The 25,942-nt window shown below is 40.9% G+C and overlaps 3 protein-coding genes across 3 annotated transcripts; 1 reads left to right on the top strand and 2 right to left on the bottom strand.

The window, feature by feature from the left end:
• Nucleotides 1-13,697: 13,697 nt before the first annotated feature.
• On the bottom strand, nucleotides 13,698-15,635 carry LOC121754218 (FAD-linked sulfhydryl oxidase ERV1-like). Its single transcript, XM_042149583.1, has 6 exons — nucleotides 15,313-15,635; nucleotides 14,982-15,059; nucleotides 14,790-14,837; nucleotides 14,485-14,549; nucleotides 14,041-14,118; nucleotides 13,698-13,961 (listed from the first exon to the last, which is right to left on the bottom strand). The coding sequence occupies exons 1-6, from the start codon at nucleotides 15,499-15,501 to the stop codon at nucleotides 13,841-13,843; spliced, it is 579 nt and encodes a 192-aa protein (XP_042005517.1). The 5' UTR covers nucleotides 15,502-15,635; the 3' UTR covers nucleotides 13,698-13,840.
• A 3,780-nt stretch (nucleotides 15,636-19,415) lies between these two features.
• Nucleotides 19,416-21,395, top strand: LOC121753775. The gene is made up of 3 exons (XM_042149026.1): nucleotides 19,416-19,604; nucleotides 20,202-20,459; nucleotides 20,510-21,395. Exons 2-3 carry the CDS (start codon nucleotides 20,214-20,216, stop codon nucleotides 21,182-21,184), a joined length of 921 nt encoding a protein of 306 aa, XP_042004960.1. The 5' UTR covers nucleotides 19,416-19,604; nucleotides 20,202-20,213; the 3' UTR covers nucleotides 21,185-21,395.
• LOC121753774 (PXMP2/4 family protein 3-like) lies at nucleotides 21,396-22,254 on the bottom strand. The gene is made up of 3 exons (XM_042149025.1): nucleotides 22,142-22,254; nucleotides 21,945-22,069; nucleotides 21,396-21,864 (listed from the first exon to the last, which is right to left on the bottom strand). Exons 1-3 carry the CDS (start codon nucleotides 22,203-22,205, stop codon nucleotides 21,661-21,663), a joined length of 393 nt encoding a protein of 130 aa, XP_042004959.1. The 5' UTR covers nucleotides 22,206-22,254; the 3' UTR covers nucleotides 21,396-21,660.
• Nucleotides 22,255-25,942: the final 3,688 nt, after the last annotated feature.

The raw sequence follows: 25,942 nt of genomic DNA, 5'->3' as shown, positions 1-25,942 counted from the left end.
ATTAGAAAAGCATCACTATAATTAAAGAATTTCTTCTAAATATAAAAACGCATATGACAAATGTGTGCAATACATTTTTATAATAGTATGTCGTAGAACTTAATTATGTAGGAGTATATTTTTTTAAGCACTCGTGACAATCCAATAATTAATTTTGTTTGCCCTTAACTTTGGATTTACTTTTTGATGCTTTATATATCTTCTAACAAAACCCTCTTTTAGATCTTCATATGATTTAATATTTCATTTTGTTATTGCACGTTACGAATCTACTTACTAGTTTGTAATCGGGCTGCTGGGAAGACTCGGTGCGATGACTCCTGGAGTGGCTTGTTCCTCCTTCGTGAGAACCGGAGGTAGATGTCTCCCGAGGCCGTTTTTCAGACCTGCGAGCTGGACTAGCTTCCTCACGGTGATCACGAACGGTATTACGGGTGGTATGTGATCTGGTATGCATTTTTTTTTTTTGGGGTGGAAAAAGGGTCAAAAATTCGCTTTATCACAAATTTGGTTCTCTGGTTCCCACAGACGGCGCCAGTGATGAATCGGCGAATTTCTGATGTTAGTGAATGCAGGAAAAACGCAGATCACGATACAGAGAATTTACGTGGTTCCATTTACTGAGGTAAATCTACGTCCACGGGAAGAAAAGAAGGCAGAGTTGTATTGCTTGATCTGTTTTCTACAGCTTACAATACAGACTTGCTATTTTGTATTTTATCTCTAGAGATCGAGAGAATGTAACCCTATCTATCAGATCTAGGTTCTATTTATACAAAGGACCAAGATCGTGGCATGCAGCTATTTACTAGGTAGTGGATGTCGTGGAGATCGTGGCGATCTTGCATGGGTCCACTATCCTGCATGAGTTAATGACTGCTTGACACCACTAAATAGATCGTGGGTGTAGTGGAGGTGGAAATCCTGCATGAGTCCACTATCTCCTAGTTCGGTCAAATACTGAGACCGAACTGCTGAATTATGGCCGAGCAGCTTTTGCCGATCTGAGAGTAGAGCTTGATGCCGACCTGAGAGCAGAGTTTGATTGGTTGGCTTTTACCGAGCTGTAGGCTGGGGCCGAACTCTTTGGTTGTGCCGAACTGAACTCTGATACTCTTTAGTCATGCCGAACTGATACTCTTTCTTGGGCTTTACTGCTGTTGGGCTTGTTTAGTACCTTGTTTAGTACGTACTCCATCACTACCCCCCCCGGAAAGCGAAGTGAATTACTTCGGCATTCTGGATAAAGGTACGGGGTAAGTCGATGTTTGTCCTTGGTCTTATGAAGTGAACTCTTTTTTGACCGGACTCGTCTTTGGTCTGATGAAATAAACATTTTTGACCGGACTCGTCTTTGGTCTGATGAAATAAACATCTTTGACCGGACTAAGCTTGTGTCCTAATTTGGCGAGTTTTATCGCTCGGATCGGACTTTCCGTTGTCCTAATTTGGGGATCGGACTTTCCCTTGTCCTAATTCGGCGAGTTTTATCGCGTGGATCGGACTTTCCCTTGTCCTAATTCAGGCAAGTTTTATCGCGAGAATCGGACTTTCGTTGCAGTTCGTTTCAGACGAAGTGCTTGATTTTTAAGCCGAATTGTGGTCTGGTATCCTCTTTAGAAGCTTGGACTTCACAATCGTTGGCTTATTGCAGCTCGTTTCAGACGAACTGCTTGTTTAAGCTGAATTGTGGTCTTGTATCTTCTGTAGAAGCTTTGACTCACAATCGTTGGCTTGTTGCAGCTCGTTTCAGACGAACTGCTTGTTTAAGCTGAATTGTGGTCTTGTATCTTCTGTAGAAGCTTTGACTCACAATCGTTGGCTTGTTGCAGCTCGTTTCAGACGAACTGCTTGTTTAAGCTGAATTGTGGTCTTGTATCTTCTGTAGAAGCTTTGACTCACAATCGTTGGCTTGTTGCAGCTCGTTTCAGACGAACTGCTTGTTTAAGCTGAATTGTGGTCTTGTATCTTCTGTAGAAGCTTTGACTCACAATCGTTGGCTTGTATATGTTCTAAGAAGGGGATCAGCCTTCGAAAAACAAGATACCTCAGTACCATTTGTAAGAGACGACACGCACAGAGACAGACAAAACACACAAAAACGCACAGAGACAAATAAAGACCAAGTAAGCCAAATAAAGCACATTGACTGAACAGGACTCAAGACTGACTGACCGGACTGTCTCTTACAAATGGAACTTTTTGAGGTTGGAAATGTGCCATGTTCGGGGGTACCTGTTCTCCTGACATGTGAGCCAATTTGTAAGACCCTTTGCCGAGGACTTCTGACACCCGATACGGACCTTCCCATGTGGGTTCGAGCTTGCCCAGCTTTTCTGCTCGGCTTACTTCGTTGTTTCTCAAGACGAGATCTCCCACTTGAAATTGCAGCTTCTTCACCCTTTGGTTGTAATACCGGGCTACTTGCTCCTTGTACTTGGCTGCTTTTATGCATGCCAATTCTCTTCTTTCTTCGGCAAGATCTAGCTCGGCTCTCAGTCCGTCGTCATTCATTTCTGAGGAGAAATTTAGAGTTCGGGGACTGGGTACGCCGATCTCCACCGGAATTACGGCTTCAGTGCCGTACACCAGACTGTACGGAGTTTCACCGTTGGAGGTTGTGGGTGTAGTTCGGTAGGACCATAGGACTTGAGGGAGATTTTCTACCCATTGTCCTTTGGCTTGTTCTAACCGAGCTTTTAACCCTTTCACCAGGATACGATTTGTTACCTCCGTTTGTCCGTTTGCTTGTGGATGAGAGACCGAAGTGAACCGCTGTTGAATATTCAGCTCTTGGCACCAATTCTTGAACGTCTTGTCGGTGAACTGAGTCCCGTTATCCGAGATGAGGATGTGGGGTATGCCAAATCGGCACACTATGTTCTTCCAGACGAAATCCAATGCCTTCGAGCTCGTTATCGTAGCTAATGGTTCAGCTTCTACCCACTTTGTAAAGTGGTCCACGGCAACGATTAGGAATTTCATTTGCCGAGGAGCTTGAGGAAGTGGTCCCACTATGTCTATGCCCCATTGCATGAAAGGCCAAGGGCTTTGCATAGTGAATAGATCGGTCTGCGGCATCCTTGGGATATTTGCATGGATTTGGCACTTCGGGCATGTCTTGACGAGCTGCACTGCTTCTTGTACCAAGGTTGGCCAATAATATCCCCATCTTAGAACTTTTTTAGCTAAAGCTCTAGCTCCGATGTGGCTGCCGCACGATCCTTCATGAACTTCTCTGAGGATGTAGTCCGTCTCTTCTGGTCCTACGCACCGCAATAACGGCTGGAGGTAAGACTTTCTAAAGAGGACTCCTTCATGAAATTCGTACCGAAGTGCTCGGCACGTGATCTTCCGAGCTTCTCTCTTATCCTCGGGCAATTGTCCTTGATCCAGATACTGCAAGATCGGCGTCATCCAGTTCGGCGAGCTGGACACTGAATGTACCTCGGCTTCATCAATGCTTCGATGCATTAATTCTTCTGCCTTTGAGCTCGGATCTGAGGCCAACTTACTTAAGGTATCTGCTCGGCTATTTTCCGCTCTGGGAACACGGATTATCCGAAAATAGGAGAAACTTCGGCTGAGGTTTTGCGCTTTGTCCAAATACTTCTTCATTCTCTCGTCACGGGCTTCACTTGTACCCAACATGTGATTTACTATGACTTGTGAATCACAATGGACTTTGAGAGATTTGACGAGCAGACTTTGCGCTAACTGGAGTCCGGCAAGGAGGGCTTCGTACTCGGCTTCATTATTAGTAGTGGGGAATAGGAACCGAAGTGAGTAGGTTACCTCGTGTCCGTCGGGAGCGACGAGTAAAATACCAGCTCCACTTCCCATCTTGTTTGAAGCTCCATCTACGAATCCGCTCCAGCAGTCTGGCGGCTCTACTTCGGATTCCAAGGGCTGTGCTAGTTCGGCATTGGCAGAATTTTTCTGTTCGGCAATGACAGGGATTGCTTGATCGAACTTGGCCTCTGCAAGAAAATCTGCCAAGGCTTGTCCCTTGATGGCTTTTCGAGGTAGGTACTCGATTGAGTGTTCTCCCAGCTCTATGGCCCATTTGGCGATTCTGCCTGATGCTTCTGGCTTGGTCAAAACTTGCCGAAGAGGCAGATCGGTTAAGACGCATACCTTGTGAGCATAGAAGTATGGCCGCAGTCTCCTTGCTGCATTTACTAATGCCAGAGCAATTTTTTCCAGAGGTTGATACCTTGTTTCTGGACCTCTTAATGCTCGGCTTGTAAAGTAGATGGGAAACTGCTTTAGGCCTTCTTCTCGTACAAGCACCGCGCTAATGGTTTGATCGGATGCCGCTAAGTATAAGAATATTACTTCGGCTTCGGTTGGAGCAGAGAAAATAGGAAGCTCGGCTAGATAACTTTTGAGCTCGTCAAAGGCCTTTTTCTGCTCGGCTCCCCACTCGAACTTTGGTGCCTTTTTCAACACCTTGAAGAACGGCAGTTGCTTTTCGGCTGCTTGGGAAAGGAATCGATTCAGTGCGGCTAGACATCCGGTTAGCCTTTGCACGTCATGTATGGACTTCGACATTGTCATGTTCTGAACGACTTGAACTTTTGAGGGGTTTGCCTTGAGTCCGTCCTTTGAAACCCAACAACCCAGAAACTTTCCCGAATCTACCAAAAAGGTACACTTTTGGGGATTAAGTTTGAGGTTGGCTTTCTTGAGCACGTTGAGAGTGGACTTAAGGTTGTGCTCGTACTCCGAAGTGCTTTTGCTTTTGACGACTATATCGTCAACATACACTTCGACCTCCTTTCCAATCAGGTGCCGAAAAAGCTTGTCTACCATCCTTTGATAAGTGGCTCCGGCATTCTTTAAACCGAATGGCATCTTTTTATAAGCGAAAATGCCGAAATCGGTAATGAAAGCTGTTTTCGGAGCGTCACTCTCATCCATCAACACTTGGTGATATCCTTTGTATAAATCAAGAAAACAGAAAATTTCGAAGCCGATCAAAGCTTCTACTTTTTTATCTATATTCGGAAGGGGATAGCAATCTTTGGGACAATGCTTATTTAGATCGGTGAAATCTATGCACATCCGCCATCCTCCTTCCTTTTTCTTGATCATGACAGGATTGGCCACCCACGAAGGATACTTCACTTCGAATAACACATCCGCCTTCAATAATTGACGGACTTCGTCATGGATGACTTGACTTCGTTCTGCCGCAAAGAGTCTTTGCTTCTGTTTTATCGGCCGGACCGAAGGATCAATATTTAACCGATGAGTGATTACCTCGGGGGGCACTCCGGTCATGTCCAACGGAGACCATGCAAAGACGTCTTTATACTCCTTGAGGAGCTGGATGGTTTTTTCCCGAAGTAGAGGCGTTCCCGCGAAGCCGATCTTAACCGTTCTGGATGGATCGTCTTCGTACAGCTGAACTGTCATCGAGTTCGGCTCCGGTATGACTTCGGTCATCGCCTCTGACTCCGGCTGCTGTGATTGCTATGCTTGATGGTGCCGATCTGACTGCTCGGCACTTCTAAGCGCAATTTGTAGACATTCCTTTGCTCTCTTTTGGTCACCTCGGATGACCGCTATCCCTCCTTTAGTAGGGATCTTGATGGTGAGGTGATAAGTAGAGCAAACGGCCCGAACTGTGTTGAGCCAGTCTCTCCCCAGGATGATGTTGTACGGGGACCGAGCTTTCACCACAAAGAACTCGATCATCGTATTGGAGCTTGTAGGCGCTTTTCCCACCGTGATCGGAAGGCTGATAATGCCTTCAGGGCGGGTGTCCTCCTGGGCGAAACTTTTCAGAGGAAGTGGAGCCGGACTAAGCCGAGCTGGATCCACTTCCATTTTATCGAAACATTCTTTAAAAAGAATGCTGACTGACGCTCCTGTATCCACAAATACTCTGTGGATCAGTTTGTTTGCCACTCCGGCTTGAATGACAATAGCGTCTTGGTGAGGAGAGATGGCTGGGACGGGATCGGCATCTGAAAATGTAATCACTTCGTCTTTCTTCAGCCTTTTATGTGTTGGCTCCTCTTGATTGGAACCTCTGCGTTCTGCTTTTAGGGACGACTTAGTCTTCCCGGCAGGGAGAGCATCAATAGTCTGGATTACTCCATCATATTGCGGCTCGTCGTCGTTTTCGGGATCCTCATGTCTTTTCGGATCCTGAGGATTGCAGTTCGCACCTCTCTGCCTTTTGTTCTTTTTCGGCTGCTTGCTTTGGTATTTTTTTAACGTTCCTGTTTTCACAAGAACATCAATACCTGCAGCCAAATCTCGGCACTCCTCGGTATCGTGTCCGTGGGCTTGATGGAAGGAGCAATATTGATCCTGAGGTCGCCGCACGGCTGATTTCGTCATCCGCTTTGGTCTTTCGAACATATCGGAATGTAGTTCGAAAATTTCCGCTCTTGACTTGTTCAGCGGTACGAACTGAGCAGGCGGCTTCTCGGGGTTGAGACGGGGTCCCAATCTGTCTCGCACCGGAGCCCTTTGAATTCTTTCAAATGGAGTCCGGCGAGGATGCCCCTGATCGCTATGATCGGGCTTCCTTCTGTCTCCTCGGGACGATGAGCCGTCTAACGACCGTTTGCGACGGTCTGCCTCATCGGCCCGGGAGTACTGGTCCACAATGTCCCACATTTCCTGAGCTGTCTGCGGACCGCACTCAACGAGCTTCCTGTAGAGAGCTCCAGGCAGGATTCCATTTTGGAATGCCGAGATGACAAGCAGATCGTTGAGATCGTCTACTTGCAGGCATTCCTTGTGGAATCTTGTCATAAAGTCGCTGATTTTTTCGTCGCGACCTTGACGAATAGAAAGCAGCTGAGCCGAAGTGATCCGGGCTTCCGCTTTCTGAAAGAACCTCCTGTGGAAAGCATCCATTAGATCTCGGTAGGATCTAATGCTGCCTTGAGGAAGGCTGTCGAACCACCTTCTGGCGTTCCCGATGAGCAGCTCGGGGAACAGCTTGCACATGTGGACCTCGTTGAGACCCTGGTTCGCCATGTTATATTGATAGCGTCCCAAGAAATCATGAGGATCCACGAGTCCGTCATAGGTTATCGACGGAGTTCGGTAGTTCCGCGGCAAAGGAGTTCGGGTGATATCGTCCGAGAACGGAGTCTTTAATGCTCCGTACATGGCGAACCCGACATCTCTTCGGTACGGAGGAGATGGAGTTCTCCTGTGGTTCCGGTACCGAGGAGGAACAGGAACATGTCGGGATTGAGGATTCTTTCTCCTGGAAGACACGTCACTACTGCGGTAGTGACTTTCATGTCTGGATGAGGAGGGAGAATCCGCCGTTGTCTTCTCCGGCTGTTGGCTCTTCTGCAGGAAGGTTAAGAATTCCTCCTGCTTCTCGGCCAAGAACAGCTTGACAGCTTCATTTAAATCGGGCTGCTGGGAAGACTCGGTGCGATGACTCCTGGAGTGGCTTGTTCCTCCTTCGTGAGAACCGGAGGTAGATGTCTCCCGAGGCCGTTTTTCAGACCTGCGAGCTGGACTAGCTTCCTCACGGTGATCACGAACGGTATTACGGGTGGTATGTGATCTGGTATGCATTTTTTTTTTTTGGGGTGGAAAAAGGGTCAAAAATTCGCTTTATCACAAATTTGGTTCTCTGGTTCCCACAGACGGCGCCAGTGATGAATCGGCGAATTTCTGATGTTAGTGAATGCAGGAAAAACGCAGATCACGATACAGAGAATTTACGTGGTTCCATTTACTGAGGTAAATCTACGTCCACGGGAAGAAAAGAAGGCAGAGTTGTATTGCTTGATCTGTTTTCTACAGCTTACAATACAGACTTGCTATTTTGTATTTTATCTCTAGAGATCGAGAGAATGTAACCCTATCTATCAGATCTAGGTTCTATTTATACAAAGGACCAAGATCGTGGCATGCAGCTATTTACTAGGTAGTGGATGTCGTGGAGATCGTGGCGATCTTGCATGGGTCCACTATCCTGCATGAGTTAATGACTGCTTGACACCACTAAATAGATCGTGGGTGTAGTGGAGGTGGAAATCCTGCATGAGTCCACTATCTCCTAGTTCGGTCAAATACTGAGACCGAACTGCTGAATTATGGCCGAGCAGCTTTTGCCGATCTGAGAGTAGAGCTTGATGCCGACCTGAGAGCAGAGTTTGATTGGTTGGCTTTTACCGAGCTGTAGGCTGGGGCCGAACTCTTTGGTTGTGCCGAACTGAACTCTGATACTCTTTAGTCATGCCGAACTGATACTCTTTCTTGGGCTTTACTGCTGTTGGGCTTGTTTAGTACCTTGTTTAGTACGTACTCCATCAATACTCCTTTGAAATACTGTAATTTATAAAACAAAGACAAAATATGTAAATACTAAAATTACGTGATTCTATCTATAATTTATAACCTTTTGAATGAGATATATGTATATATGATAGAATTGGAGATAGTATAATAAAACGCAACTTTGGCTAATTTTGATTTTGAATATTGATTTAAAAAATTATTTTTACATATTAAAGTGTTAATTTTATTATTTTGATAATGAGTTGTATACCAACCAAATTTAATGTTTCACGTGGATTAAAAAATCCTTGGAAAAAGAAAACTATACACACGAAAACTCCTTAATTTATCTATATTTATTTTGTCGATCAATTAATACCAAAGAGTTAATATAAATTTAAAAAGAGTATATTAGTAGTAAATAAGTTTTGACTAGCACTAAGAAATGAAGTGAAACAAAAGGCAAAGTCGAAAAAATCAAATTATCTAATTGGACGAAATGCAAACTAGTTGAAGATTATTTCCAAATGTTGATGCTAAGTTTAGTCATATTGTAAATGTATATAACACATTAAGCAAGAGATTCATCACATGGCAAAATAAAATATCTCTATATATAGATTCATCATAACTTCTCTATCCAACTAATTTCTAGACGACTTGCCAACAACATGCAATTAGTTTAGATTTCATTCCTTTCCAATCAAAACTAATTTATACAATTATGTACACACATATATATACATCATATATATACATGTGTTATAGAGCTCATACACGTAGCACATGTATTTCCAACCCTCCTCCATTGCAAAATAAATAAAAAATATGTCAAATTTCGTTATTTATAATTCTATTTTTGATAAGAGTGGAACGGACAAAAACTTGATCTATATTTTGTGAAATATTTGACGTTTTGCCTTAATTTCAAATTGAAAACATATATATAGACGAATATATAAAGTATATCTATGTATAGCAAATGAAAATTGATTCATAAATTTTACACTACACATGCATGCACTTCCTTGATGGGTCAAAATCTTAAAAGTTTGGTAGTTGGAAAATTCGATGGCATTTGACTTAAGTAACACTTACTACTAAATGTGATAGATTAGAAATCAATGACTCAAAGTGATTTATAATTCAAGAAAATTGTGGTGTCATAACCACTCAAACTACTGCCCTTTTTTTGCATTATTTGTACAGTATTTTTCTTCAAGGAATGTTTGGCCGATTAAATTTATGGAGTATAAATGATTGAAAATGGTGGCACTTCATTGTTTTCAGGCTATCAACTTTTTTTATTAAGTTTTCATTTAATTAGATTTCCGCAAAAGAGGGTATGGAATCTCACTTTTGAAGTAAGATTTATTTATGTTCAAACGAAATGAATATATCATGCCAAGCCACTATCACAGGTATCTTTAACTTTTCTTAAAAAAGTATTGTGTGCAATACAATTTTCACAAATCACACATAAATATTTAGTAAGTAGCCTCAAGAAAATTGTATTACGTAAAGTGTACTATAACAATTAACATATACTAATAAAATTTATAGTCCTTGTGCAATATAAAATTGCAGCCAAAATTTGTGATTTTAGAGATCAATATGACAATATCCCTATAAAATTTGAACTGGCAAATGTAATAGGAGTACATATAAAATTAGAATTGTCAAATAAATCGGATCAGATCAGGCCACGATTGGCCCACCATAAAATAAAACAGGATTGAGTTAGAGCCATCGGTTAAACCCTAACCCTATCAATTCCATAACCTTATATTTTAATTATTTTTATTATAATTCTAGCCTGATTTTAATCATGTCTATCGTAAATATTTATATACATATAGTATGTATTTTTCAAACTCACCCTACTTACAATTTATTTTTTGAAAAATTATTTCAATAAAGTCAAGTTGAACATGCATGTTTCATATAGTAAATAATATTATACTAATATTTTACGTAATTATAAGAGCCTCCAACAATTATATATATGAACTACAATTGAAAATAAAAATTATAAATAACTACTCTCCAATTGCAACTATTTCAACTTATAAATACACGGGAAATCAATATTTTGCGTGATATTTTCTACGCAACTCAACCATATAAATAAAGACAGCTATAAAAATAACTTTAAGTGCATGTTTCATAGGCATGTTAAATTAGCACAAGATAATTAATTAAGATGGACTTTGAAATAAGGATATGTTATCTCACTCTTTTCGGCGGTTAAATAATCCACCCTTTTGAACTAATTCGCTTCGGGCCTCAGCGAGCCGAAATAGGCTTTTATGGCCTAACATGACCTTATTTTATTTTATATGCCTAACAGCCAAATACCTCATATAACTCATATATGTTGGTCTTATTTATGATAACAAACAAATAAGAATATAAACTATTGCCATTTGATTATATAAATCCACGATGCATTCATAACTTTATTACATAAATTGGTGATATTGAAGAATAACTATATAGGATGAGTGCTAGGTGTATTTATTCAATAAATGCAATAACTTCATACTATATGACTGGGACAAGTTCATAGCAATAAAGATCTAGGATAACAACCCAGGTTGAAAGTTGATGGTTCGATATGAATAAAGTTGGCATCATTGGAAAAAATAATAAATTTGTCAGCAGATTTTGGGACCCAAAATTTTGGTCCAAACCCAACCTATCAAAGTTTATTTTATTTGTTTTAAGTAGTTGGGTGCAAGTAGGGGTGAGCAAAAAAACCGGAAACCGAATATCCGAACCGAACTAAACCGAAATTTTGAAATTCGGTTCGGTTCGATTTTAAAAATAAAAAAATTTCGGTTTTTCGGTTCAGTTCGGGCAAAGAAAAAAACCGAAAAACCGAATTATATATATATTCTATTAATTTAATATATTATATTATATATAATATATATATTCTTTTAATATATTCTACTATATAATATAATATTATATGTATTATTAATTTTATATTATATATAAATATTCTATTAGTATATATAAAATAAAATACACATATATAAATATATATTTATATTATATTTATTTTTTTCAGGTTTTACAGTTTTTTTTTCAATTTTGTTCGGGTTTTTCAGTTTTTTAAGTTCGGTTTTCGGTTTTTCCGTTTTTCGGGTTCAATTCAGTTTGGATTTTGAACTAAATTCGATTTTTCGGTTTTGATTCGGTTTTGGCAAAAAAACGAACCGAAACCCGAATGCACACCCTTAAGTGCAAGTGCTACAATCTAGTTATTTCAAGAACAATATATTGATTGAAAGAATAAAAATACCTTCCGCAGCCCAGAGCATTTTTCCCTACCCGATCATATACTCAATTTTCAAGAATAATATAAATTGTACCTTCCACTAATAAAATCAAGATTCAAAAGTAAAAATATTGTCAAATTATAAAGAAGCACTCAAGTTTTTTTGCCAAAAAAAGAGGGCCCAATAAAACAAAAAATATCAAGGTTTACCATCTAATAAGAGTTTAAACATGGTCTATAACAGCCATTCTAACTGCATCCATTCTGAATAAATGGCTACCACTAAATAAATCGAAGCGACCCACCGCAAAGTCCATGCCGGAACAGTTTAGCGATACTGCAAAAGGAACGAAGACAGATGAGCATCAAGTGTTATCATCTTAAATAGAGAATCAAAGAGATAAAAAGGAAGGGAAGGGGCTGCTTGCTTATGCAGAATACAACAAGTACCTTAATAAAGCCAATTTCCTTAGCATTGCTGCGGAAGCATTGCCTACAGCACATCAAACCATACTTCCTGATAATTCCATGAGGGTTCCCGCAAACACGGCTGTCCACAAACAAATTACATTAGTTCAACACAAATTTGAAGTGCATTCACTTGCGCTCTCTCCCAAACTATATGCACTCATAAGAACCATCACTTTTATTCATAACAAAACAACAATCACTTCTCACTGATTGTATTGTAAGGGAGATGGGAGTTTTTTCCTACAGATTTTGCTGAAACAAAAAAAAAAGACTACATTCACTTCCAAATGCTCAACAAAATCAGTGTAGAAACCACCAGAGATAGTCAACTCGAGAATATAAAATAGGTTGGGTTTGAGTGGAGTTTAGGGGGAAAATTTTATTCATTGAAGTGAAAATTTAAACGGGCAAATTTCCAGGTTGTAACTTGCAAGCTAAAAGCATCTCTAGGGCTGCAATCAGGGCGTATCATTTTTAAAAACCATGTCACTCAAGCCATGTGCATAATTACCATGTAAAAGATATTGCACCAAACAGAAAAGTAATACTAGTATTACTATGAAGTAAAAACCATTCCACATAACGAGGTAACATCTAAACGGAGTCTTGCTGCATTCCAATGGAGACGGCTTAATGCCAAAGCAAAACCACAAATAAGATTCAGATCGTAACGACTCATGAGTTAAGAATTCGTGACAGAGATAAGCAAAATTGTTTAAGTCCGCCTAAATTCTGCAAATAAATCCCACTGTATTTGAGAAAGTATTCTGCACAATTCTAGCATTTTTAACACATCAGAAATAATGTTGGAAATATTTTGGATTTTATACATCGCTCATGTCAAAATTACCAACAAATTCAGGTTTTATTTCTCCATCTTCAAACAGGTATACACAGCTATAGAATCAAAAAACATAAGTAAAGACGCCGTAATTGAATAAATACCGAATACACTCCACTATTTTAGTCCTGAATTATTTGATGCAAAACTCAACATGTAAAGCTAGTTACTTTTCGTTTTCAAATAAAACAAAATCGAAGAATTGCATCCCCAATAAATTTCCCCGATTACAAGAGCAAACCAACAATTACAAAAAGAAATCAAAGCACAATTAAACAAAAACATAGAGAAATAGAGAAATTATGCCGGTACCATGTGCGGGATCCAGGGCCATAGGTTTTTGGGTGAGAATTCCAGATGTTAGAGTGCCCCATCTTCCTCTCTCTCGGCAAGAATTAGGCTAATGAATCTGTGTTACTGTGGAAAGAGTTGGATGAATTTATAACCCTGCAAACTAAAACCCTAATGTTGATTTGGAAATAGCGTTTCGAGATTGGGGGCATATATGGGCCGGCCCAACTCAGATAGGCCCGCCTCCAACCATATAGTTTGGGTCCGGGCCTGGCTCAGGCCCACCACCGAAGCGGGCTGATTTTATTTCTTAAAATTCAAACCCAGACCAAGTGGTAGTCTGAATTGTGTAGGAATTTTTTAATTTTTTTATGTATTTTTTCAAAATTTTCATGTACTTTTAAATGACTTGTCGTCGTCTGCTCATCGGTTCAGTCCCTTGATTCTTCTTTTTCCATTTAAAAGAAGTGGATTTAGATGTTGATGACTTCCAAATTTACTTTTGATTATGTTTGAGATGTGCTCTTAGATCGATCTACATAACAAAGGAAAGGATTGATATTTTTGCATTTCTTTGATCGACAATAAACAATGTCAATGAATAGCTTGCACCACCAATAGTGTGACAGTTACTCTCCATTGATTTAAGGCTACAAAATTCAGTAGCAATATTTATAACACTCTCATTTTGTTCCATCGTTGAAATCCATGGTGGTACCTTGCAGGTCACATGCGCGCTGCTCGCATTCTAGCTTCCCCCACCGAGCATCAACTCGTTCACACGGAAACACAACCTTGCCTAGGCTGCACCGCAGTCAAGAATTTTGTTCACAAAACTATGCCAAAGGTCACAAAAGGCAAGATGGATACATAGATTGCTTACCTTCTATTAACAACGTTATGCGCATAGCATAACCATTGGGAGAACTCATCATGCGATCCGGCCATTACAGAGTTCGCTCTGCATAACATGTATAGAAACATCATAGATGCTCATAAATAATATCCGTATTTGGACCGCGATTAGTCAAAACAGAAACCCATCTGCTAGAAACAGAAGACACTAGCGAGAGTTGAATTGCTTGTAGTTACAATTTGCAGAATATGTCTATATGGCATAAACTTAGAGACAGCAAAGCCGCGTACACAAACTACTATATGTTTTAGCAGCATAGAAAATGGAGATCGTGACAGAGGCGAGTGGTTTAGGACATACAATGCAATGGCTAGTTTCCCATGTAGGTAGCAAATGTTGCTAAACATATGCCAAAAATCGTCTACATAATACAATATGTCAAAATGAGAGAGAAAGAGAGCAAGTATGTACCTTATAACTTCTTTAAAGTGATCTGCACATTCCTTACAAGGATACATGCGAGATAATATCTCCATCTGCATAGAAAAGGAGAGCAACATGATCTAGGGGGAAGTAGTGAATGGATTCATATCACTCTAGAAACATCTCAAAATGAGATAGTATCTCGTTAAGAACACAACAAGTCTTAAGCTCTGAAAACATTTCATCAAAGGGACAAAGCTTGTTGACGAATCAACACAAACAGCTCAATTAAAACAAGGCGCAAAAGAACATAGGCTCTACACCAATCCTTCAACACACTTGAAAAAACATACCAGTTCTTTGACATCTTTCTTCTGTTGCCTGGTCGGCTTATCCGGGTACTGAAAAACGTAAGGGATAAATCAAGTTATGCACAAAATAAATCAAGTAATAGACAACAAAGGTGCAGCCTTCCCCTAGAAATGCTGAAAAGGGAAACCTTGTTCAGTAACAGATGAAACAGAAATTTAAAGAGTGGAAAGAACCTGAGCAGCTAGAGTGTGGAGAAACGTCCATGTAGCTCTTCCAAGGTCTTCTTTAGTTGTCGGGCCTGATGATTTTCCCTGTTCAAAAGCATACAAAAAATCATTCTTGTTCAGTCCAATCAGCATACAAGAAAAGCAACAACACACACAGGTGGAATTCACCATGTTCTTGTAAAAAACATGGAGTATAGTAATCTATGACATTCGTGATTCTACACTATCACTTATAGTTGGTCCCATTTACACCAAACAAAAAAATGAATTTCATTCAGTACTTTCACCGAACAGGTGGACTGCAATGCGAATTTCGAAAGTAGTTGAAAGGAGAGACCATGTTGAGAATTTCGGCGGGTTGGAGAGTGTGATTGGGTGTGGAGAGCGTTAAAAGAGGGGTCTTGTTTCTGGGTTGCGAGGATGAAGGATCATTAGGGCGCGGGAAGAAGCGAGAGAGATTGGTCTGAATGCACTCCGAAACTCTGCCTACTCCTTTTAACAGAAGTTGCACCGGATTTTCCGACATAGCTATCGAATGGAATGCACAGACTGAAAGATTGCAAATTTTCTATTAGTAGTAGTATTTGAGGTTTTGGTCTTTTGAATTCAAACTAAAATTCAATTGGAATTTAGATATCACAATCAAGAATCTTCGTTTTAGCAAGTTATTATTGAGATTTGCGGCCAAGATCAATTTGTTTTTAATTATTTTTACTTAATTTTAATAGTACATTATTTTATACTCCCTTTGTACCTTAAATTTTATCACATTTTTTCATTTCTGTTCATCCACAAAATTTGTCACATTTCACTTTTTACTATTTATAGAATTATAGTAGTGGACCTCGTATTACACTAAGTCATTATCACTCACATTTTATTATAAAACTAATATATAAAAATATGACTCACTCATCACTAACCTTTTCAACTCACTTTCCATTATATTTTTTAAAACTCGTGTCTGGTTAAAGTGTGACAAAATTTAAGGGACTAAGGGAGTAATTAAATAATCTCATTCTTCTTCTCATTTTATCATTTCTACTTTCGTTCTCTCTTTTCTAACTTGATCTCCCCAATGAATTTTGACTAGAGCAGTCTCCTTTCGCTTCGACTTCGGAAGTGGAAGAGAAGTACATGAAAGATTATATGCGGAATTATTATGAGAGAAAAACATAAGAGGCACTTAGCCAAGTCCATAATTGGGTGTGTGTACCGAGAAATGACTAGTCGTAGACTATTTTGCTGAGCAGCCACAGTGAGACTAGACAATTTTTGGCTCTATTTCTAAGAACCCAAGTGTTCCGAAATGTCTAGACTCTCGCCTCTGTAGAATTTCCCAGCTGCAATTAGATAGTTGGGTTATGGAGGGGAGTCATATCAATTTGATGAATATCTCCATGTCACATATACAATTGACTGCAAATGAGTGTTGAAATTTTGTCGCAGAGTTATGGAGGCGCTTTGTGCCACATATTACCTCTGTCTTTTAAAATAGAAACTTTGTCTTTTAAAATAGAAACGTTTGAAACAGCACATGTGTTTACTGCACACTTGATAAGATCATAGAAATATTTTAAAATTATTAAAATATTATTAATGGAGGCCCACCTCATTACGTCTAATGCTAGTTTTTGGAATTTTGAATTTCATTTCATCATCAGATATTTTAAAAGCTAAAATAATCTAAATTCAAAATATATTTATTTATTATATATATAATAAAATTATATTATAATTATAAACTAACATATATAAAACTTTGTGTTGAACAATTATAATTTCTAATGGTATTTTATTTTTACACACACACATCAGAGTTCGTGATACATTCGGCAAGCGAGCTATCCCTGACACACAGCCCCTCATGGCTCGAAGACTAGCCCTGACACACGTAGCCGCGCATCAGCCTGTGAGCAAGCCCCTCCTCAGGCTCGTTCTCTAGCCCCCCGTTCGACGGGTCCAGGGCAGCCGAGGTCGGGACCGTAAATTCTCGCCATCAAGCGGGTCGGGGTCTGCAAGCTTGCCAAGGCCCATAGAGGAAATTAATCCCAAGTTGGGTCATCCAGGATTCGAACTCATGACCTCCTGGATGGGTGTTATCCTTGCCTCCCTTCTCAACCAGTTGAGCTAGGAGGCTTGGATAATTTCTAATGGTATTTGGCACTCTTAGATTTACGGATTTTGGTAATAGATTTCAAATTTACGAATTTTGGGTATTGGATTTTCAGTTATTTATATATTTCTATTCAAATTTGAATTTTCATAGTTCAGATTATATACAATTCAAATTTTCATAAAATTTTGGAGTATAGGATTTGGCACAAAAATTGATATGAAATTCGAATGTTCACCTATATGAGCGGGTACAAGTGCCAACACCCGGACATCATTCTTGAAGTTGTTGTTGACCAGCGACTTTGAATCCGATATGCTTTATCTGGTGTGGTCAGGTCGAAATAGGATTGACCTTTTTTTTAAAAAAATGTAAATAAACTCCTATATGAAGGAGGAAATTACAACTGATGTCAAGAGGACTCAAACTTGACACCTCATACAATAATGTCTAAGCTCATTGTCGCTAGGATAAAAGCTCTGGACAGAAATAAAATTGACATTATTACATGTGTTCTTGCTGAAATAAAAACATGGAAGTAACAGTAAAAAATTATCTATGACTAAAAACGAAGCAGATTTTCATGATGTTAATGGTAATGCCCTAAGAGCATCTGTAACGCGGCGGGCCTGGCCGCAAGTCGCGAGTCCCGGCCCGTCCCATGCGTTACACGGAGGAGAGTCACGGCCCAGACCGGTCCCGGGGCCGCGTTCCCGACCTGGAGAGCGTCCCGCGGCCCGGCCTGGGCGCGCGTTACACGGAGATGGGCCGTGACGGAAGAAGGAATTTTTGCCATAAATTGGAAGAGGAAGAAGAGGGAGGAAGAGGGAGAAGAGGGAGAAGAGGGAGGGGGAGAGGAAGAAGAGGGAGGGAGATGAAGAAGAGGGGCGGCGACGACGTGATGCAGATTTCCAATTTTTTTTCCGAATTTTTACATTTTGGAAGAGGAAGAAGAGGGAGGGGGAGAGAGAGAAGAAGGAGGAAGAAGAAGGAGGGCGACGTGCAGCTTTTTTTTAATATTCTAATTTTTTTATAATTTTTAGGTTATAATTTATTGTTTTTGTATTAAAAATGAATTCTCGTGTTATAAATGAAATTTTCCGTGTTATAAATTTCCGGTGTTTTTTATTTTACGTGTAAAATAGATTGAAGTTGTGAATAGTGTCATTTATTAGTTGCGGCCTGAGTTGCGGCCTGCAGGGTTACAGCAGTTGGGGCCTGGGCCGCAACTGTAGAGGAATGATGACGTGGAGGGGACTTGAGGCCGGAAATGGGGACGGGGTTATTGATGCCCTAAGACTAAGAGTTCTAAAAGAGTACTTTGTTGGTCCACTTTTCGTAGAGACGATCCCCTATCAATAATTTTAATATAAAATTAATAAAGTATATGATATAAAAAAATGTTGAAATACTTAAAATTGAAATTAAATAAAGAAGAGAGAGAAAAAAAATAGAAAAGGTGCAAAATTGGCGAGCATTGTTACTAGAAATGAAAGAAGACTAATATTTGTAGACGAGTCAAATGTTAGAATTTAAATTCTCTAGAATTCAATTTGAAATTACAGTGTTCTAATTCAATCTCAGATCTTTTGTTCGATAAAATTAAACAATTTATATAAAATTGTATTCTAATAATTCGTAATATTTGCTTGATAATCATACTACTATTAACTAAAAATTGACATTGTACAATAATTTGTTTTAGTTTTTTTATAGATATCATGCATTTCTACTGTTTTTCTATATACTTTGAGTTTTTCGTGTGAAAGTGTTGAGTGTACAATATCGTGTCTTTATGTGTGCACATGCGTGCACAAATGTAGTGCGTTTATATATTTGCAATCAATGTTGTGCGTGTAATGTGTGTGGAGGTGCCAAATTGCGCAACTATTACCAAATATTTATTTCGACTATATGAAATTGAGAGAATTTGTAATCAGGATTCAATTTCAACTCTAAACATTGGTAAAATATCAGATTATAGATTTTAAATTAAAGATATTAATTTCCAATTCACACCCAAATTCCATGGTCAAACCAATCCTTTAACGCAATTGATAGATTTGGTGGACATGGGTATAATTGATAGTACTAAAATGTATTTCATGTAGTTGCTCCTAATGATTTGAGGAAAAAAGAAAGATGGAAAGCATAGGAAAATAATTGGTTAATTAAATTCATTGTAATAGTATCATGAAAATATGTTAGTACCAAAACTTTAGCGCCATTGAGTTGAAATTTTTTCAATTTTTAGACTTTCTTGCTAAATGTAATAACCCAAACACGGCCTTAAATTCCACGAAAGAAGAGCGGTAGTACACGATTCTGTTAGGAGTGGCGAAGCCTACATTAGTTGTACCGTGTTTGGCTTTGCTCTGTCCCTAAACTTTGATTTTTACCAACAGAAATTGAGCTCGACTTCGGCCGCCGAGCAAACAGCCAAAATCCGAACAAACAATCAACAATTCGAGCACAATTCAGCCCCATCGACGACCTCTGCTCTGCCAAATCAGGTTCAATTTCTCATTCCCGTCGATAATTCAATCCGATTTATGGGGTTTTCCCGTCCGTCGTCGAAATGTGAACTGGATTGGGTTTCTGATTCGAGAATCGTTATTTGTTTGTAATTTGCTGACATCCTTAGCTTTTCTTTCTAGTTCAATTTGATTGGGTTCGGAATTTGATAATTTGTTTTTGTCTGTTATATCGTTATGTCAATGAGTTGGGATTGAATTGCTGATCTCACTTTTGTCTTTTTTTTCATTTAATTTGATTAAAGTAAATGTTAATGTTGTAGCATAATTTGCCAAATGATACATCAAAAAGTTGGGGTTTTGGTGGGAAATTTGAGAATCTGTAACTATTATTCGTAAAGCAGTGAAAAAATTTGATCTTGATTTTATAGCTTTACATAACTTTGATTGAGCTGATCCATATGTCTGTTGATAATATTAGCATCTTAAAACTGTGGAAATTGATCATATTTGTTCGTTTTCTTGTTATGAATGTTTGGAGTGAGATTCAATGTCTGGAAAATGGGGTTTTTTTGGCCATGATTTTGCTACTGTTTTGTTGTGTGATAGTGATGTCGATCTGTCGTTTCTGTACAGTTTGAACTGAAAATGGTGGCGAGTTTTACTCGTGTGGACACGCTCGAGCTGAAAGATGTTATCTATCAAAAGATTGGACACGAAAGAGCGGATAAGTACTTTGATCAGCTGAAGAGATTTCTAAGTTTGAAGCTTAGCAAAGTCGAGTTTAACAGGAGCTGCGTGCAGACGATTGGGAGGGAGAACGTCTGTCTTCACAACAGGCTTATTCGGTCCATTGCCCAAAATGCGTGTCAAGCTAGGGTCCCACCTCAAAAGGCTCGAAAAATTGAAGGACTGAGTGTTAAGGTTGAAATGGTTACCAGAAGAACTGTCTCCAATCATTGTATGGCGATGCTTTTCCCCAGTCGCCTCGCAAATGTAGGTCTCCTGTCAGCAGAGATCGCAAGTTGAGGGATCGCCCGAGCCCTCTGGGCCCGCTGGGTAGGAGCCCTAGTCTCACGTGTGAAGAGACAGTCACGAGGACTCAAGAACAGCAGAGTGGAACGGAGTTGCAATCCCTCTGCAGCAGACCTCCAGTCAATGTCGTCTCAGTGGAAGATGGGGAGGAGGTTGAGCAGTGTGCTGAAAGCCCCAATGGCGGGAGGTGGTGGAGCAATGTCACTGCTCCTTTTGGCGTCTCAGTTGGTCCGCGTGAGGCTGCTGGTTGTAGCTATAAGGATGGTGAGGCTTGTGAAAATCAGGGGGAGTTGCCTGATACCGTGTCTTTAAGGAGACGTTTGCAGAAGAGGCTGGCATCGGAGGGAGTCGGGATCTCTCTGGAATGCGCAGACGTGATAAACAACAGCTTGAATGTATTCTTGAAGCGAATAATCGAGCCATGTGTGTCGATTGCTTCAAACAAGGCAGCTATGTCTGATAGATCTAAGAATGTGAGTAGTGTGCTGGATTTCCGGGTTGCGATGGAATCAAACCCTCGTCTGCTCGGGCCGGATTGGCCCGTCCAGCTTGAGAAGATCTGCCACCACGCCTCCAAGGAGTGAAAACTCCAGTTTTGAAAATGGTGGTTGCAGAGAAGAGTGAGGTTTGATGAGGATAGAAAGCTAAGTATGTTTGTTACTGGCTTCATATACAGATAGGTTCTAACAGCATTGATCATTAGTCACTAGAGTTTGTATAATTTTTTGGAGTTGTTGCTTGTAATTTGTATATATATTTTTGATAATGAAAAAATCCTCCATTTGCTGTTTCTCATACCAAGAAAAGAGCTGTTGTTATTCATTCAAGATTTTAGAACCAATTTCACCATTACAAATTTATATTCCAACAAATCATAAATACAACTAATCACAATTACAAGTCTACAATCATAAATAAAAAATACCTTCCACTATTGGAATTTTAGATCACTATTGCCATTATTACTGTCATGGTTTGCTATTGCACGAGATTTGATATTTATAATTAGTGGTTGCTATCAGTCATGTGTGGTGGTTTGCATGAGATTTGATATTTGTAATTAGTGGTTGCTATCAGTCATGTGTGGTTTGCATGCTATTCCACGAGACTTTAAATCAGTGGTTGTTGATATCAGCAATGTATGATTTGATGATTTGCATGCTATTATACGAGACGGCGTCAGCTGCCGGCCGGCTTTGTCTAGGCTTGCCATGTAAGTCATGTAAATAGTCCATAGGTAGGAGAAGGAGTTGACCACCAATGGCTACCATATATAGATGAAAAACTAAGTCAATTTCTGTTTATAAGCTATGGAAAATCAAGATGATAAATCAAATCACAAACCTGTAAATGAACAGGGATGAATTTGAAGGTGACGAAGTCGCAAACTGGCCAATACATTACCCCATTCATCATCGTAGGAACCAAATCACGTCTCAATCTAGCAACAATCTCCCCAACATTTTCACCTGCAAAATATCCCCAATTTTTTCCCACTCAATTTTGAAATTTCTCAGGTGAAATTGAATCTGTATTAGTACCTTGAAGAGCAGCGTTAACAGAGAAGAATACAACAGTCATGGCAGGTTGATACAGACCAAACATGAGAACTCATCCCAAAAGACTAGCCTGTTAGAAGAGAGAGTTCATTTAGTCTATATACCTCACATCAGTTGTTCTCACAACCGATGTGAGAATTGAATCTGTAACATTCGACCCTCCTTTAAGGGCCAATGTCCTCGTTGGTCATGGCCACGTTGGTCACGGCTGGTTCTTTGCCAGGCCACCACTCCGAGTTCTCGTTGGTCACGGCGGATTCTTTGCCCGGCCACCACTCCGTGGGTCACCACTCCGAGCAGTTCCAAACGCACTCGTTGGTCACGGCGAGTTCGTTGCTCGGCCACCACTCAGAGACGTTTGGGCTCTCAATGAAAGCACCAATTGTTACAGACCAAACAGGAGAACTTATCCCAAAAGACTAGCCTGTTAGGAGAGAGAGCTCATTTAGTCTATATACCCCACATCAGTTGTTCTCACAACCGATGTGGAAATTGAGTCCGTAACATTCTTTCAACTCTTCGTTGCATCGTGGTTTCCACCTTGAGGACAAGGTGGATTTTAACCGTGGGGAGTTGATACGAGTATTCTATTATTATTATTTTGTTTAGATATTATAGGAATTTAGCATATCTTTTTTATATCCACACATATTATAAATATGTGTGAAGTCTTCCATAATAATGAGTCAATCAATCGAAATATCATTATTTGGCTCACTTGCTTAGCAAACAAGAAATCTCTCCTAAGGCTGCCGACGAGTAAATCTCGCGCTCAGCCGCCCCTTTTGTCGTTCAAGTCGCCGACCCAAACGTTGGGCGCTCGACAACGACGACAACTGTTTCTTGATTGTGTGGAAAATTCGACGTTGAGGATCGATATCCTTAACAACTGGTGCTTTCATCCAAAGCTCTCCATGGACGGCGCAGATGACGTGGCTCCGCCTGCCGGCCTCCTTACCGGAGGCAACACTCAGGAGTTTCGCGGCGATACATCGCGCCGCTTCTCGATGGTAACCCGCCGCAGCGATAGCATTCCACGGTTACCCCCGCGCGACACTCCGGAATGCAGCAACCAGCAACGCGACGTTGCGGGGACGGTCGACACCTCATCGCTAGGGTTTGAAAAGATCATGGCTCGGTACGACAAGTTGGAATCACGTTGGGAAGCAATCGATCGAAGTGTGACAAAATTGCAGGCGTCAAGAGCAGCATATGGACAACAGCACTATGTGGACTTCTATTCCAGATCTAAGCGTCGCCGGACTTGCTGGGATCCGCCCTTCCGAACATCCGGTTGTCGTGTGGGAGAGATTCACGCTCCTCCGTTGCCGGAACCACCACCACAGCCGGTACCAGAACTGTTCTATGGCCCGCCGCATCGTGGAACATCGGACACTCCCTTGTCAAAACACACGACGCGCCCCTCTTTCGGCCCCTGGGGCTTTCTTCACGCTGATTTAGCCGTGCCGTCACGATTTCCACCTAGCGCGTATACTGGCCAGCAGCGAGAGCAGCCCCAAAACCGGAACCGGCACCTGCACCACACATTCCCAAGCCCCCGTACCCCCACACATCCACAGCTCGTTCTCGACCAGAAGCCACCGCTGCAGCACGTGCTCGACCAACAACCACAGCCAAGTCACCGCCGCGCAGCAGCGCCACCGGCCTCTGCTGCTGCACCGCCCCCACCACTGCACATGGATCAGCAACGATCGCCATCCTGCTGCCATCCTACGACACCTCCGTCAAGCTGAGGTCTGCCTCGAATTGCCCACTACTGTGAAGCAGCCCCTGCTCCAACGCCCGCCCTCCTGCCTGCATCCACCAAGCCTCCACTCTGCTACGAAGCTTGTTTCTTGTGAAGAGAAATACTTGGGAATTGAGGGTGATTCAAAAGTGTTGAATCAAGTTGACTTGCGGCTCAATGAGAAGAAATTAGTAGATGAAGAAGTACGAGCTATAGAGGTGGATAAAATTGATGATGATGATGGTCTTCATGATTCAAGTAAAATTGCAACATTTGATTTCGATGGTTGTCTCGCAAAGACATCTGTGAAGTGAGTGAATGCAGATACATGGTCCCTCGTGTCTCCTTCAGTACCAGAGAAGCTCCATAATCGATATAAAGATGGGCTACATGATGCTCGCGAAGATACGGTTAATGGGTTGAAAGACATGTCAATATACTCTCGTATGGGTGTGAAGAGGATGGGGGAACTTGATAACAAACCATTTCATGTTACGATCATGAGGAAGTTCGTTGAGGATGTTTACATCGAATATGCAATAGTAGGTTATTGGAGATTGAAACAACGATCCTGCCCGTTTGATCCAGGAGGAGATAAATCGTCAAAGCTTCTTCTTTCAACTCTTCGTTGCATCGTGGTTTCCACCTAGAGGACAAGGTGAATTTTAACCAGGGGGGTTGATACGAGTATTCTATTATTATTATTTTGTTTAGATATTATAGAGATTTAGCATATCTTTTTTGTATCCATACATATTATAAATATGTGTGGAGTTTTCCATAATAATGAGTCAATCAATCGAAATATCATTATTTGGCTCACTTGTTTAGCAAACAAGAAATCTCTCCTACGGCTGCCGACGAGTAAATCTCGCGCTCAGCCGCCCCTTTTGCCGTTCAAGTCGTCGACCCAAACGTTGGGCGCTCGACAACGACGATAACCGTTTCTTGATTTTGTGGAAAATTCGACGTTGAGGATCGATATTGATGGGGTACGTACTAAACAAGCCCAATAGCAGTGACAGCTCGGCCAGCCCAAAGCCCAAGAGTTCAGTTCGGCATTACCAAAGAGTTCGGCCTCAGCCTACAGCTCGGTAAAAGCCAACCAATCAAGCTCTGCTCTCAGGTCGGCATCAAGCTCTACTCTCAGATCGGCAACCAAAGCAGTTCGGTCTCGGTATTCGACCCGAACAAGGAGTTAGTGGACCCATACCGGATGTCCAACACACCCACTACCACGTGATGTCAGTTCAGGCCACGATCGTAGGCCATGACCTACGCTTCACCCACGATCTTAGGCCATAACCTACACGACATCCACGACTTAGGGTGGTGACGCAAGCCATGATCTGAGTTCATTATATAAATAGAACTTAGATCTGATAGAAGAGGTTAGAATCTCTCTAGAGAAACAATCATATAGCAAGTCTGTGTTGTAAGCTGTATTTGGCAGATCAAGCAATACAAACCTGCCCCCATTTCTCCCCGTGGACGTAGATTTACCTCAGTAAATCGAACCACGTTAAATTCTCTGTGTCGTGATTTATTTTTACGAGCATTTATCATCATCAATAATTCGCGGAATCATCACTGGCGCCGTCTGTGGGAAACGAAGAACAAAATTTGTGATAAAGCGAATTTTTGATCCATTTTTTCCACCCAAAAAATGCATACCAGATCGCAGAATACCCGCATTCCTGCCCGTGAGAACCCGGAGGAAGCCAATCCATCCCATAGGTCTGGAAAACAGCCTAGGGATAAATCCACCACCAGTTCTCATGGCGAAGGAACAGGCCGCTCCAAAAATCGTCCCACTGAGTCTTCCCAGCAGCCTGATCTGAATGAGGCTGTCAAGCTGTTCTTGGCTGAGAAGCAGGATGAGTTCTTAGCCTTCCTGCAAAAGAGCCAAGAGCCGAAGACGAAAACGGAGGATTCTCCTTCCTCATCCAGACATGAAAGTCACTACCGCAGTAGTGCCGTGTCTTCCAGGAAGAAGAATCCTCAACCCCGACATATTCCTGATCTTCCTCGGTACC

This window comes from Salvia splendens, chromosome 11 (genome assembly GCF_004379255.2).
Source record: "Salvia splendens isolate huo1 chromosome 11, SspV2, whole genome shotgun sequence".
Taxonomy (NCBI): Eukaryota; Viridiplantae; Streptophyta; class Magnoliopsida; order Lamiales; family Lamiaceae; genus Salvia; species Salvia splendens.
The sequence above is the reverse complement of the archived record's forward strand: the minus strand, read 5'-3'. Positions and strand labels throughout refer to the sequence as shown.